At 36.0% G+C, this 16,399-nt stretch overlaps 1 protein-coding gene across 2 annotated transcripts in view; it reads left to right on the forward strand.

Annotated features, from left to right (window-relative positions):
- Positions 1 to 16,399, forward strand: part of DCAF17 (DDB1 and CUL4 associated factor 17) — a 54,895-nt gene that overhangs the window by 30,717 nt on the left and 7,779 nt on the right. The window contains exon 14 of one of the 2 annotated variants that reach the window (XM_038584811.1): positions 640 to 732. In XM_038584811.1, the coding sequence (XP_038440739.1) occupies positions 640 to 732 (93 nt within the window). Of the gene's footprint in view, positions 1 to 639; positions 1,831 to 16,399 lie in introns of those variants that run through there. The other variant, XM_038584812.1, reaches the window with a different exon arrangement.

The raw sequence follows: 16,399 nt of genomic DNA on the forward strand, positions 1-16,399 counted from the left end.
ATCCTGCAGGACAAAATGAGTACTTCTTAAGCCTTCCTTCCCTAGGAACTAGAGGATGCCTCCTTTCTAGAGGACTTAAAGATAAAGTTTTATGTTTTATTCTGAGACATATTATTTCCTTACCATAGTCTTTGTTTCTTTTTTTGTAAGTTTGGTAACATTTTTAAAAATGGAAGTATGCTGTATTAAATCCCCCCAAATATTTAATAGAGTTGATATCTAAGCATGTAGGGTTTCCAGACACTCTTGGAAATATTTGCCTACTTTTTAAATTATTATAGAATATAAAAACTATAAGGAAGAGTAGCCTTATCCAATCTTTTGTTTTTTGAATGGAGTACCTGAGAGGTTTAGCAACTTGCCCACTGTCACACAGTGAAATAGCAGTATAGGCAATAGAATCTGGGTGTTCGGACTTCTTCAATGAGGGCTGTTTTCATTTTCAACATTTTGTGTAATACTTTTCTTATAAGTAATCTGCATATTCATAAATAATGAAAATAAATTATTTCAAGCAATTTTTTGCTTCCAAGTATATATTTGAAGATCCCTAGGATAGGTGCTGTGACATTTTAGTGATATAATTGTGAATATGGTTGTGTGAAGAGGAGATTTCATTTGACTATGTTTTTATTACAGACATACAGCCACGAAGTCTACTTTGACAGAGACTTGGTACTACACATAGAACAGAAACCCAGCAGGGTCTTCAGCTGCTATGTTTACCAGATGGTATGTGACCCTGGGGAAGAAGAAACAACGAACAGAAGTTGTGAAAAAGAGTGAGATAATTTTAAATTTTGACAAGTAGCTTATGAGACTTTTAGCCACACACCTGAGTGGCTATGTTCAGTCCTCCTTTTTGTTATCTGCATAGCAAGTGTTCCAGTATGTTGACTTCAGATGACTGTGACTTCTTTTTTAAATTCTTGCCATATACAGGGCAATAGGGACTTCAATTTATGGAAAGATTTTTTTAGAATGACACCCCAAGAAGTCTAGCATTTTAGAGCTTTTAGCTGGGGGATGATACAAATATAAAGTGTTGGGGAGCACAAAAGACAAGTTAATTTCAGTTGTTGGGGGAGGGTTATTGATGGAGAAATATTTAACATGGTTCTTAAAGGATGGTATGGAATTTTGATAGGTAAGACTAAGCAGGAGAGACAAAAAAGAAAGATGTAGAAGATATAGAAAGAAATCCCCTATCCTCTATACCAAACTTTGCCTAAGGGTAAGAAAAGAAGTCTGTAATGGAATACTTTTGAGCCATAAATGTATCATCACATTTTTCTAAATCATATATATGTATATATATGTTTTGTATTTATATGTTGCATTAGGAATTGGCTCTAGTTCCCAGATTATTTTTTCTTCTATGATTTTATTCTCTTGGCTTGGTATTCCAGTTGATTATTTATGTTTCTATCATAGATTAATATAAAATATTACAGGAAAACTTTAAGCCAGTTTCTTTTCTGATATGTAGCTTGTTCAGCTTTTAATACAATTAAAAATGTTGTACTCATTTCACCGTTCTGCTTATTTGGTGGGTTTTCCAATTCTGCTTAGGCAGTATTTTCATAACTATGCAATAAGATAAAGAAAGGTATCCTGGATCCCACCAGTTCTGCTCCTTGTAGAAGAGTATAGATAACATCTCAATTCCCACTAGTGTGTGTATTGACTGATTAGTTACAAAAGACTTTTGTTTCTATCTTAGTTGTGAAACAAGTATTTTTTCTTCTTTGTTAGGACCAATCTAAATATAATCCTGAACTCAGATAATCATTCTTCAGATTGTTAAATAAAAGCAACCTAAGGGAGAAAGTTGTTTCTTTTTGCTTCCTGTTTGAGAAATCCATTGCTGCAATCCACATGTTCAGCACATTTCTCTGATTCAGCCTCAAAAGAATAGTAAAAATAGAAGAGGAGGAAACAGCAGTAAAAATCATTGCTGATTCAAATTTAAGGTTAAAATATGGGATTGTAGCTTGGATAATTTACATTAAAATCTTTCCGTTTTGTGGGACACCTGGGTGGCTCAGTTGGTTAAGCGTCCAACTCTTGACTCAGCTCAGGTCTTGATCTCAGGGTGGTGAATTCAAGCCCCATATTGGGCATGGAGCCTACTTAGGAAAAAAAGAAAGTTAAAATCCTTCAGTTTTTCCTTTGATTTTGGCTTGATCCCATGTTAAGAATGATGTGAATTTTGCCCTTTTCTGGCCTTTGAAGTTTCTAGATAAATTTCAGGCTTATTATGTATGATCAACAGGGCTGAGGAGAGAAGATATTAACCTATTCCAGACATCAAGAAATTAGTAGCAGAGTCCATAAATTTAAAAGAAATAAAAGGAACAAACCTAAAATATAACTGTCTTTTGCACGATAGAAAAGAAGATTGCTAATGTTTTAGAATAAGGGAAAATATTTGCATGTGGGCTAACGATAGATCTTTCTGAATCTGATCCTAAGTGTGATAACCATTTGGGAAAGTAAAAGTGATTACCTTGTGAGCAAGACAATAAAACTGTCTTCATGTATTAAATTCTAATACTTCTATATCTACTAATTGAAAAATCCATTCTTGTTTTATGTATCTTTAATGGTACTATTTAATATAATATTTGAAGCTTTCAGAGCACTATAGAGACATTATTGGGGTTTCAGAGCAGTTGAATAGTTATAATGTGTTGGGTATTGCCCCAAACTTCCAATTAGACACTAACTATATCTAAACAGTCATACCCAGTGAATTTACATCTTGAAAAATATATCTGGTAAGAGGTAATAGATTAAAAATACCAGAGAAAAGAAAGAAACCAGTGTTATATGAGTTTCAAAGCACATGCAGTGCTATATAAAAGCAGAAAGCCTACTCTCTGAGAGTGTTTAAAAAAGGGATATCCTAAAACTTGAGTCCTGTCTGGTTTTTAAAAAAAGAAGTTTGAGTTTGCCCTTCTCCTTTAAGTCATTATCTTCCTTTTTGATGAATGATAGGAACTCATCTGCTCAGAAAGGCATCTGAGAACTAGCTAAGTTGCTTAGCTGCTTTTTAGGCTGGGGGCAAGTAGGAGTGGGTGGATAGAATGCTTCTAATCCAGTGATGAACTGACCACTGAGAAACTCCTAATGTTTCACCACTGCCAAAATCAAATTAGACTTGGATCCACACGCATATGATCCAGGAAGGAAATGTCCCTTATTGTGAAATAATAAGGCACTGTGGGCAGTGTAACAAACAGAAGGGTTACACCCCAACTAAAAGGACAAGCTGTACTACGTAGTTTCAGCCAATTTTAAACAGTATGTGGGAATGTGGGCTGCATGATTGTTAACAGGATGGTTGATAAAACTATGCCAAAAAGTAAAAGATAGTAAAGAATGTGGAAAATTTGTGAATAACACACATAGCAGGAGACAGTACAGCATGTTTCCCAAAAAAGTATGGGCTTTCCAGCTTCCCATAGGAGCATGGCAGCTGATCATTCTGCCACTTGCCAGGTGTGACGCTGCCATTCTCTTAGGTTAGAAGGAAGTGGCAGTTAATACTCTCCTGGCTCCTCCTTAATCCCCTGCTGTCTGCCTGACTGTTTTAGAGTCTTAAACTGGGTGCCCACCTACCTAACCAGCATTAGCGATAGGTGTAAAACACTATGGGTAAGATTTCTGAGTGTTTAATGCAAAACCGAGTGAAGCAGTATAGCTTCTTTCAGCAGGTCTAGATAATACTGATAAGAAGTGTATTTCTGCATTTCGTTCTTTGTGATTCTGCATTCTCACACTATCAATACAGCAAGATTATCATTCTTTGACTTTCTAAAACATTTCTCATAGTTTGAGGGAAAACAAATCCTATTGTAGTTGCTATTTGAACTACCTAGTGAGATGATATTCTATTTAAGCAAATTAAGGTATCCACATTCTTCCACCAATTCAATGTTTTGTTTCTTGTATGTACTTTAAAAAAAAAAAAGATAACTTACGTTTATTGAGTGCTTTCCATCTGCCAGTCACTGTGATACATATAAAATGAATTGGCTTGCTCAACATTCAGAATAATCCCTATGAAGTATGAACTACCATTATTCTTCCACATTTTGTAAATGAGGAAAGTGAGGCTTATCGAAGTTAATTTGCTCAAGATCCTACAACTTAAGTGCAGAGATAGGAAACACCTGTATCTGTTTGACACATACTTATGCCAGATTTCCTCCAAAGATCTCAAAAAGCAAATGATGTTATTTTATCTCATATATAGCATACTGATAATGATAATACTAGGTATAGAAAAGTGCTTAATGTTCTTTAAATGATGATTGGATGTCCAAATTTTGGACAAAGTTTGGATGAGATACATTTGGCCTATTCACATAGGTAACCTGATATAAAAGATGATTCTTTTATTCAGTGGTTAAAAGTAATTTTTAAAAAAGATACAAAATACAGTACTCTCATCTTGTTTATAGGTGATAATAAACACCAGTATTAGTAATTACTCTTAAGGTAACTTGGCTTCCTTTTAAAAAAAAAAAAAATTTATTTATTTATTTATTAGAGACACAGAGAGAGAGAGAGAGAAACAGGCAGAAGGAGAAGCAGGCTCCACGCAGGGAGCCGACGTGGGACTCGATCCTGGGTCTCCAGGATCACGCCCTGGGCAGAAGGCAGTGCTAAACCACTAAGCCACCGGGGCTGCCCTTGGCTTCCTTTTCAATAATGTTTATAGTTTCTTACCTTTCTTACCATGCTTATGTATGTCATCTAACTTTTGAAATTTCAGGGAAAATTCTAGGGCTAATTTCTGGTCTTTGTATTGCTATAAAACCTACCTCTATCTTACAGAAGGAATAATTTATTACAGGCATAGGATATATATTAGAAAGATGAACTGAGGGCTTTTCTCCATCATTTTCATTATGAAAAATTTCAAACATACAGCAAAGTTGATGGAATCCTACAGTAAATACCCAAATATCAACTTCATGGATTCTAAATTTTGCTCTATATATTTTATTACTCATCTCTCCATGTTACTTTTACGATGCATTTCTTTTTTTATATATATTTTATTTATTTATTCATGAGAGACACAGAGAGAGAAAGGCAGAGACACAGGCAGAGGGAGAAGCAGGCTCCATGCAGGGAGCCCGATGTGGGACTCGATCCCAGGACTCCAGGATCATGCCCTGGGCCGAAGGCAGGTGTTAAACCACTGAGCCACCTGGGCTGCCTCTATAATGTATTTCAAAGTAAATTGCAGACATCAGCATGCTTCCCCCAATAATTCAACATGCATGTAAGTAGAGTTTAATGTTTAGTTTAGTTTTTTTTTTTTTTAAGATTTTATTTATTTATTCATGAGAGACACAGAGAGAGAGAGAGGCAGAGACACAGGCAGAGGGAGAAACAGGCTCCATGCAGGGAACCCGATGCAGGACTTGATCCCTAGTCTCCAGGATCAGGCCCTGGGCTGAAGACGACACTAAACCACTGAGCCACCTGGGCTGCCCTAATGTTTAGTTTAAAAAAAAATTTTTATTTTATTTTTTTTAGTTTAAAAAATTTTTGTTATACACTTACATACAATGAAATGCACAAAAGTTAAAAATAAGCTTGCTGAGTTTTTGCAGATGCATTCATCTGTGTAACCCAAAACCTTTTCAAAATTAAAAACACAGCAGTCATTCCAGAAAGTTTCCGCATGTTCCTTCAGAGTTAATCCCTACCTCACCTATCAGGTGTTAACTACTGTTCTGATTATTTTGCCTCACAGATTAAATTTGCCCATTCTAAAACTTTATATGAATGAAATCGTAAAAAACAAAATGCTTCCTTCATTCAGCATGTTTTTGAAGTTAATTCATGTCACATGTACCAGTGATTTATTCCTTTTTATTGCTGAGTAGTCTTTTGTATGAATGTGCCAGTTTGTTTTTTCCATTTTCCTGTTGATGGACACCTGGGCTGTTTCTGCTTGCTTTTTTTTTTTTTTCTTCTTTTCTTTTCTTTTCTTTTCTTTTCTTTCTTTCTTTCTTTCTTTCTTTCTTTCTTTCTTTCTTTCTTTCTTTCTTTCTGTTATGAAAAAAGTGCTCAGAACATCTTGGATATACTTTTTGTGAACATATGTCTATTCCTCTTGGGTAAACATCTAAGGATGGAATTGTTGGGTCCTACAGTAGACATCTGTTTAGCTTAATAAGGGTCCTACCAGACCCTTTTTCAAAAGGATCGTGTCATTTTACATGCCTGCTACAATGTGTGAAACTTCTAGTTGCTTCACATTTTCTCCAATACTTGTGGTTGTTAGTCTTTCTAATCTTAACATTTATGGTGAATGTAAAATCTTTCCTAGTTGTTGCTTAGATTGTTTCTACTTGCCCCTAGCAGCCCTCTTGTCAAGTTACCCTCTTTATCTTTTTTAACCTCACCCCCACCAAGAACTGCTAAAAACATTGTTTCTTCGTGATAATAATTAAGATAACTCAAAACTCAGCTTGAGTTATTCTTTCTCAAATATAGAATAAATTGTCATCAAGGAACTCTGTTTCCTTTAGTGGAGACTAATAGAGAACAAACCTGGGTTGCTAATAGTACATGTTAGAATGACTTACTGCAGCTGGACAGGGTGGCACCAGACAGAAGCTCTGTAAAACATTGTAATAAAACAGAAAATGGATTTTTCTTTTAAAGATTAGAAGTTCATGTTATTTGTAAATCAGATGAATGTTTTTTTAAAGATTTGTTTGTTTGTTTGTTTGTTTATTTGCACACACTTGCAAGCAGGGTTGAGGGTGGTACAGAGGGAGAAAATCCTCAAGCAGACTCCTCACTGAACTCAGACATGGGCTCAATCCCAGGACCCTGAGATTATGACCTGAGCTGAAACCAAGAGTCAGATGCTTCCCAGAATGAGCTACCCATGTGCCCCAATCTGATGAATTCTTGCTGTAGTATGAAACCATATTAATATTAAACAAACTTTATCATTTTCCCCAACAACTATATTGGATCTCAATGTGGTTTTTTTTTTAAGATTTTATTTATTTGTTTATTCATGAGAGATACACAGAGAGAGAAGCAGAGACATAGGCAGAGGGAGAATCAGGCTTCATGCAGGGACCCCAGGATCATGCCCTGAGCTGAAGGCAGATGTTCAACCACTGAGCCACCCAGGTGTCCCTCACTGTGGCTTTAATTTATATTTCCTTATTAACTAATGATGATAAGCACATTTGCATGTGTTTATATGCCATGGATAAATTTTTTAATTTAAATTAATTTTATAGTCCTAAAAACTGTGTTCATCCTACAGAAAATATGTGCTGTGTTTTGGGAGGGGTGGGGAATCATAGTACAAGCCTCATCTAAACTGGTAATGTGTAAATTTTACATTTTCTTAACAGTTTTTGAGGTATAGTGGACATAAAACAAACTGCACATATTTAAATTGTACAATCTGGTAAGTTTTGACATGTATACAGCCATGAAACTATCACCGCAATTAAGATATTAAATACATTCCTCATCCTCAAAACGTTTCCTCTTGGTTCTTTGTAATAACCTTTGCTTCTCTCTCCTATCTTCCCAAAGCAGCCACTAATCTGTATCTGTTGCTTTAGATTGGTTTGCATTTTCTGGAGTTTTATATAAATGGGCCCACACAGTAAGTACTCTTTTTTTTTTTTCCTGGCTTTCATTCAGTATGATTAATTTGCGATCCATCTGTATTACAGTTCATTCCTTTCTATTGCTTAATAGTATTCCATTGTATGGTTATAACCCACAATTTGTTTATACATTTACCTGCTGATGTACATTTGGGTAGTTTCCAATCTTTGGCTACTACAAACAAAGCTACTATGAACACATAGTACAAATTCTTTGTATGACATTTGCTTTATTTCTGTTGGAAAATACCAAGGAGGAAATGTCTGGATAATATGTTAGATTATCCTTAACTCTTTTTTTTAAGATTTTACTTACTTATTTGAGAGAGAGAGTGTGTGTATGAGCAGGGGGAGAAGGAGAGGCAGAAAATCTGAAGCAGACTCCACACTGAGCGCAGAGCTTAACACAGAGCTCAATCCATGACCCACAAGATCGTGACCTGAACCAAAACCAAGAGTCAGATACTTAACCAACTGAGCCACCCAGGTGTCCCTATGCTTAATTTTTTAAGAAATTTCCAAAATGGCTATGCCATTTTATGTTCCTATCATCCCATCATCAGTATATGAGAGTTCCAGGTGCTCTATATCCTTGCTAACACTTGTTATGGTCAGTGTTTTTAATTTTAGAGAGTTAGCTTAGGTTATATGGTGTGAAATATGGATCAGAGTTCTTTTTTTCTATATGGATATCCAATGCAAAGGGGATACTATTACGTCTTTCACCATTAAGTATGATATTAACTGTAAGTTGTTCATAGGTGCTCCTTATCAATTTGAAGAAGTTCCTTACTATTACTAGTTTTCTGAGGTTTTTATTGGATATAGATGTGGAATCTGTCAAATACTCATTCTGCATCTATTGAGATGATCATATGGTTGTTAGTCTGTTAATATGGTAAGTTACACTGATTTTTTTTTTAATGCTAAACCAATCTTGAATTCTTGGAATAAATCTACTATCAAGTGGATTTTCTAAATTTTCTTTTCTTGTTTTAAAATTTTATTCACTTGGCAGAAACGGAGCATAAGCAGGGGGAGTGGCAGGCAGAGAGGGAGAGGGAAAAGCAGGCTTTCTGCTGAGCAGGGAACCTGGTAAGGGGCTCAATCCCAGGACTCCAGGATCATGACCAAAGCCAAAGGCAGACACTTAACCGACTAAGCCACCCAGGTACCCCAATACTTCTAAATTTATTTTTTTAAAATTTTAAAGGTTTTATTTATTTATGACAGACACAGAGAGAGAGGCAGAGACACAGGCAGAGGGAGAAGCAGGCTCCACACAGGAATCCCGGGTCTCCAGGATCATACCCCACGCTGAAGGCGGTGCCAAACCACTGGGCCATCAGGGCTGCCCAAATTTATCTAATATTTTAAGTCAGTTTTTGCATTTCCACTTTTTCATGTGTGTCATTTCCACAATAATGAATTCATAAAATTTACCATTACATTTATACTGTGGTACACATTAATTGTTTCAAGTTCATTACATTTAGATGACTTTCTTCCTTTATAAATAATTTCTAGACATTTTTGGACCATTTGCCAAATATTTCATTCTCATATTAACAGAATTTAGCAAGTTAGGGCTTATAACCTTGGAGAAGCTCTGGGCATGTTGCCAGCCTCTCCCTGTCTTATCTCAGCCGAGAGAGTTCATATACTAAATAAAATTATATCTGACATAGAAAGTCAGTTTATACCTATTGTGATCCCAGTGACCTGCTTGAACCCATTTAGTTCAATACACTTTGAAACTTTGGTGGACTGCTGCAGAAGTGATGAAACCTAATAGTTTGCTAAATTCATAAAGATGACAACCAGTGAAATGAGTGAAATGGAAGACCCTGTACCTGCTCAGATAATATGCATCCATAAATTGATCTCTCAAATGAAATTTTCAAAAGAAAATGATTTATCAATAAATTCTTTATCAATTCTTTTTTCCAGTAAAAGTTTCAAGGCTCAATTAAAGATTTTTATTTTTCTTTTAAGAGGACATCTGCTCAAGTAAACAATCATTTCTGAAGTCTATTTTGAACATTTTTTCTTTGAAAAATCACAAACTGGGCAGCCTGGGTAGCTCAGCGGTTTAGCGTCGCCTTCGGCCTGAAGCATGATCCTGGGGACCCAAGATTGAGTCCCATGTCGGGCTCCCTGTGTAGAGCCTGCTTCTCCCTCTGCCTGTGTCTCCGCCTCTGTGTGTGTGTGTGTGTGTGTGTGTGTGTGTGTGTCTTTCATGAATAAATAAATAAAATCTTTAAGAAAAAAAATCACAAACTCCAACAGCACAACTTTTCAAGCTTTATCTGTAAGAGAAACAAGACTGGTTAAAGCATGTTAAAAGAATTAACAATTTAAAAGCCATTCTAATACTTAATTTTCCTGTCTATAATCTCTTTCTCTCTTTAGAGAGCAAAGTCAGTGAGAGTTAAAGCATTTCCAGCTCCAACTTATCCCACATCTAAACCTCAGTTATTACATACTTTCTGCTTCAAAATATGCTGACGCTGTATTGTGAACTCAGAGGTCCTTGAAACCACTACTACATCTAATATAAAGTCCTAAATGTCACTTTTTCAGTTTGTCTTGGTTTCCCTTACCAGCTATACTGGTCCTATGGTTTCCATATCAATTTCTGCCAGAAAGTCTTGGTTGCCTCTGCCACTTTGGCTGCCCAATTTTTCCCAACTCTATTTTTTGAAGAGACTCTCTTTTCCATTGGATTTTCTTTCCTTCTTCGACCATAGAATTGAGGGGCCATTTCTGGGTTCTCTATTCTGTTCCATTGATCTATGTGTCTATTTTTGTGCCAGTACCATATTGTCTTGATGATCACAGCTTTGTAATACAGCCTGAAATCCAGAATTGTGATGCCTCCAGCTTTAGTTTTCTTTTTCAACATTCCTTCAGTTACTCAGAGTCTTTTCTGGTTCCATACAAATTTTAGAATTGTTTGTTCCAACTCTGTGAAAAATGCTGGTACTATTTTGATAGGGATTGCATTAAATGTGTAGATTGCTTTGGGTAGCATAAACATTTTAACAATATTTATTCTTCCAATCCGTGGAACATTTTTCCATTTCTTTGGGTCTTCCTCAATTTCTTTCATGAGTGTTCTATAGTTTTCAGAGTACAGATCTTTTACTTTGGTCATTTATTCCTAGGTATCTTATGGTTTTTAGTGTAATTGTAAGCAGGATCCATTCCTTGATTTCTCTTTCTGCTTCTTCGTTGCTGGTGTATAGAAATGTGACAGATTTCTGTGTGTTAATTTTATATCCTGCCACTTTGCTGAATTCCTCTATCAGTTCTAGCAATTTTTTGGTGGTCTTTTGGGTTTTCTACAAAGAGTATCATGTGGTATACAGACACTTTTGAGAGTGAAAGGAAACATTACTGATCATTATACCTGGACCACTAAGTACAACTAAATGCTTCAACATAGACGAGCTGCGGAGAAGCCACAGAAACTGCACCTCAGAGCAGTATGGCAGGGACAGGTTAGTGAGAAAGGGGGAAGACTTTATCCTCAGCTCTAATCTGCCCCTCTTCAAATGTTCAGACATAACTCCCCTGAATTTCCAAATTAAACAAGACAGAATTCACCTTGACATCAAAGGGCAGGAAGCAAGGGGAACTCAGCAATATGATAAGAGTTCAGGTCCTAGCACTGGCAGGTTGTGCTGGCATGAAGTTTGCAGAGTCCACACAGAACAGAGTAGGTGACAGTGGCTGGAATTAGAGAGGAGTAAGGCCAAGAGATTCTGAATTTGTGCAGGATGTCTGAAAAAAAGGAGAATTGGCAAAAAATTGTAAGAAATTAGATTTCTTCCTGTGTGTTTGAATCCTGGTCTGCTTTATATCCAGGGAGTAGGGCTTATGCCAGAAAGATGACAGAGGGCACTAATCAACAAACTCAAACCTAGAGAAAAAGACCTTGGCCTTATATCAAAGATAGTTAAATAAATGTACCTTCTGTATTTTAAATTAGAATAAAATGTTTACAGATTATATATATATCTTTTTACAGTGGTTTACTTTTTAATTAACTGTCCTACCTTCTTCAATAACATCAGATAATAGAGTTTCTTTATTCTTTTTAAAAGATTAAGCCTTATTGATTTTTAAATCTTTTATTTTAATGGGGGGATATTGATTTTTTTATGGCAGCCTTGTTGGCTGTAATTCACATACTGTAAAATTCACCTTTTCAAAGTGTAGAATTCAGTGATTTTTAGTATATTCACAATGTTGTACAGTCATCAGCACTATCTAATTTCTAGAACATTTTCATAATCCCAAAGAGAAACCCCATATACATTAACAGTCATTCCCATTTCCATCCCCAGCAACCCATAGCAACCACTAATCTGCTCTATGGATTTGCCTATTTTGCACATTTCACATAAGTGGAATCATGCAAAATGTGGTCGTTTATGTCTGGTTTCTTTCAGCATAATGTTTTCGAAATTTAATCTGTGCTGTAGCATGTATTGGTACTTCCTTCCTTTTGATAGCCAAGTAATATTTCATTGTAAATGTAACACATTTTGTTTATTCATCTGTAGATAGACATCAGGTTAATTCCAATTTTTACCTATTATCAATAATGCTGCTATAAAAATTTGTATACACAGTTTTTGTATACACATTTTTATATAGATACATGATTTCAATTTTCCTGATAAATACCTAGGAGTCGAATTAGTGGATCACATTGTAGCTCTATGTCTAACTTTTTGAAGAACTGCCAAACTATTTGTTAGAGCAGCTGTACCATTGTGTATTCCCAACAGCAGTGTATGTGAGGTCCAATTCCTCCACTCCACATCCTTGTCAACACTTGTTATTTTCTGTTTATTACAACAATGCTAGTGGGTATAAGGTGGTATTTCATTATAATTATGATTTATATTTCCTTCATGATTAATGATGTTGAGCATTTTTTCATGTACTTATTGGCCATTTGTATATTTTCTTTGGAGAGATATTTACTCAAATCCTTTATCCATTTTTTTAAAAGATTTTATCATGAGAGACAGAGAGAGGCAGAGACACAGGCAGAGGGAGAAGTAGACTCCACACAAGGAACCCGACATGGGACTCCATCCTGGGTCTCCAGGATCACGTCCCAGGCTGAAGGCAGCGCTAAACTGCTGAACCACCCAGGCTGCCCCCCTTTATCCATTTTTAATGAGATTATCTTTTTATTGTTGAGTTATGAGTTCTTTATATATTTATATATTTCTTAAAATATTCCAGATACAAATCCCTTATCAGATAATGTGATTTGCAAATATTTTTTCTCATTCAATGGGTTGTCTTTTCTCTTTCCTAATGGTGTCCTATGAAGCACAGTTTTTAATTTTGATGAAGTTGGGGCACCTGGGTGGCTCAGTGGTCGAGTGTCTACCTTTGGCTCAGGTTGTGATCCTGGGGTCCTGGGATTGAGTCCTACATTGGGCTCCCCACAAGGAGTCTGCTTCTCCCTCTGCCTGTGTCTCTGCCTTTCTCTCTCTCTCATGAATAAATAAATAAATAAAATCTTTTTAAAAAATTTTTTTATGAAGTCAATTTTTTTTAAAGATTTTATTTATTTATTCATGAGAGACAATGAGAGAGAGACAGAGACACAGGCAGAGGGAGAAGCAGGCCCCATGCAAGGAACCCGATGTGGGACTCGATCCCGAATCCTGGGATCACGCCCTGAGCCAAAGGTAGACGCTCAACCGCTGAGCCACCCAGGTGTCTCTGAAGTCAAATTTTTAATCTATGTTTTCTTTTGTTGCTTGTGCTCTTGATGTTATATCTAAGAAACAATTGCCTAGATCTAAGGTCATAAAAATGTACTCTTATGTTTTCTTCTAAGAGTTTTTGGTTAGCTTTTACATTTAAGTTGATTATTTCATTTTTTTTTATAATTTTTTTTTATTTATTTATGATAGAGAGAGAGAGAGAGAGGCAGAGACATAGGCAGAGGGAGAAGCAGGCTCCATGCACCGGGAGCCCGACGTGGGATTCGATCCTGGGTCTCCAGGATCATGCCCTGGGCCAAAGGCAGGCGCTAAACCACTGCGCCACCCAGGGATCCCTTAAGTTGATTATTTCAATCTATAATCCTGAAATGAATGAAATTTAATGTTAACATTACTTATTTTCTTACTCCTTATTCCTCTTATGCAGGAAAAGAAGTGATAGTTTGATTCCAAGCTTATTCACAACTGCAAGGCTTGGGGCTGCCCTGGGAAAAGTGAGGATGAAGGGTATGAGGGATGTTGGCTGGGAGCCCATTCCCAGTAGGATTTGGTGAGAGAAACAAGCACCAGCTGCTGGCTCACTTAGAGCTGGAGGAATAAGATTTCATCTATTCCTAAGAGGACATGTGAGAGAAAGATACTGCCAACATACCAGTCCATTGCTACTAACAGGGATTATCTCCTCCATAATTATTAATGTTTCCCCTAAATTCAAGTGGATGTGGTTTTCACATATTCCTATAATGAGCGAATTCACACATTCCATGATAGAGTGAAATTAATACCTATTATTTCATAAATATTGTTAGCAAAAGTAGTGACTATGCTATAAACTTACTTGGCTTTTTGAGCAATTAACTTTTTCTGTCTCAGAATCTTAGAATTTTAACAATGTACTATGATAAATACCTCATGCCCATTTTGAACTCAATAGACTACACAGAAGTATCTAAGAATATTTTTTAGTCATTTCAAGGACAGGCCTGCTGATAACTCCTAAAACATTTTGACACAGCAACCTCTATGCCTATCTCTTGAGTTTGATCACTAAATTCATTAGGTGCTCTATCTACAAAGAGCAGCATTGTTTGTCTTGTTTTAAAGATTTTATTTATTTATTCATGAGAAACACAGAGGAAGAGGCAGAGACATAGGCAGAGAGAGAAGCAGGCTCCCTGCGGGGAACCTGATGCAGGACTCCATCTCAGAACCTGGGACCATAACCTGAGCCAAAGGCAGACGCTCAACCACCCAACCACACAGGTGCTCAAGAGCAGCATTGTTAGGGTTGCTTTTAGTGACATTGGAATAAAACAAGATGTGTTTTAATAACTACTGACACCAGCTACAAGAAATGTATGTTATACAAGGAAGTGTAGCTAGTAATAAAATGTTGTTGTTAATGAATACTATAATTACAGTAGTAGTATACAGATTAATGAAATAAGACTTTTTGTGTCTGCTGATGTTAATCTAAAATTCTGATGAATCAGAAATTCTATATTTAGATGAGTTCAGAAGTACATAGTCACTGACACTCATTCTAATAATGTCATTCATGAGTACCTTGGACATGTACTCATCTTCGAAGTTTTGAAAAATATATTGGTGATTCGAGGAGAATCAACAGATTTATCAGGAGGGAGAAGGATTTGCAAAGAGTTGGGGTGTTTTGTTTGTTTTTGTTTTGTTTTTTAGCAGAACAGTCCAGACTCATGAGGAATGGAGATATATCCTTAATGCAGTAGGGACCCAAGGTGTTGGAAGCAGTTGGAAATGACCCATTTGGGATTGGATTGTATCAGGGTATGACTGAGAATAATAAACCTAGGATTCACAGTTCAGTGGAGCTTCTTGTCCCCATGTTCTTTATCATAGATGGAACTTAATTTGAAATGGTTTTTTACAGTGTCTTTGCCAGATTTGGATCTGCATTTTAAAAATGGAGTGTAGATCTCTTCAAAGAACCAGTTACTATGGGCCACCACGTCTCAGTGTCCCTTAGATATGCCGTAACAGGGTACCACAGCTCTATTGCAGTGACAAAATTAAAAATATTTGAAAATGAAAAGTGATTTCTCTCTCACCCTCTTTTTGGATCTATCTCTGGGCTTTCTCCTTCTTATGCCTATTTTTTACATTCAGAGCCACAGTCCACCTGGAATTGATTTTTGTTTTTGTGAGATGGGAACTAACTCTCTTTTCTCCCTTTTTGTAAAAAAATCCAATCAATTCAGCACCATAAATTCCACATTTGTATTGAGACCTTTGTCATAAATTACATGTCTATATATGGACTCTATTCTGTTCCATTGGTCTATTTGTCATTAGTTTGGCCAATATCACACTGTATTGGTTACTGTAGATTTATAATATATCTTAATATCCAGTAGAGAATGTCCTCACACATTTTTCTTTCTCAGGAATGTCATGGTTACTCTTTACCCTTGACATATTCTGTGCCTTACACTCTTGAATCTATTTGTCAATTCCACAAAAATTAATTCACTGCAATTGTGATTGAAATTAAATTGACCATAGATAAACTTAGAAATGACATCTTTACTTATTTTGAATCTTCTAATACATTGACCTAGTACATCCTTCCATTTATTTATGTCATTTTCAATTTCTCTAAAAATGTTTTTAGGTTTTCTGTATTGAGGCATCACACATGTTTTTTTTATTGCTAGGTATTTGATATGCTTTGATGCTGTTATAAATGGTATTGTTTTGGGGACGCCTGGATGGTTCACACATCTATGAGTATTTCTATATTATAAATTCCTAGAGATAGAATTATTGCAACACACCCCATACAAGTTATATCAATTTATATTCCCACCAGAAATGTAGAGGCATGCCTATATTCTCACCAAATGCATTATAAAACTTTTGATATTTGTCTTTCTAATAGGTGAAAATGATATTTCATAATTTTGATTTGCATTTTTTTACTTTGGCTGAGAT

The sequence above is a fragment of the Canis lupus genome, chromosome 36, assembly GCF_011100685.1.
Source record: "Canis lupus familiaris isolate Mischka breed German Shepherd chromosome 36, alternate assembly UU_Cfam_GSD_1.0, whole genome shotgun sequence".
NCBI classification, from domain to species: domain Eukaryota; kingdom Metazoa; phylum Chordata; class Mammalia; order Carnivora; family Canidae; genus Canis; species Canis lupus.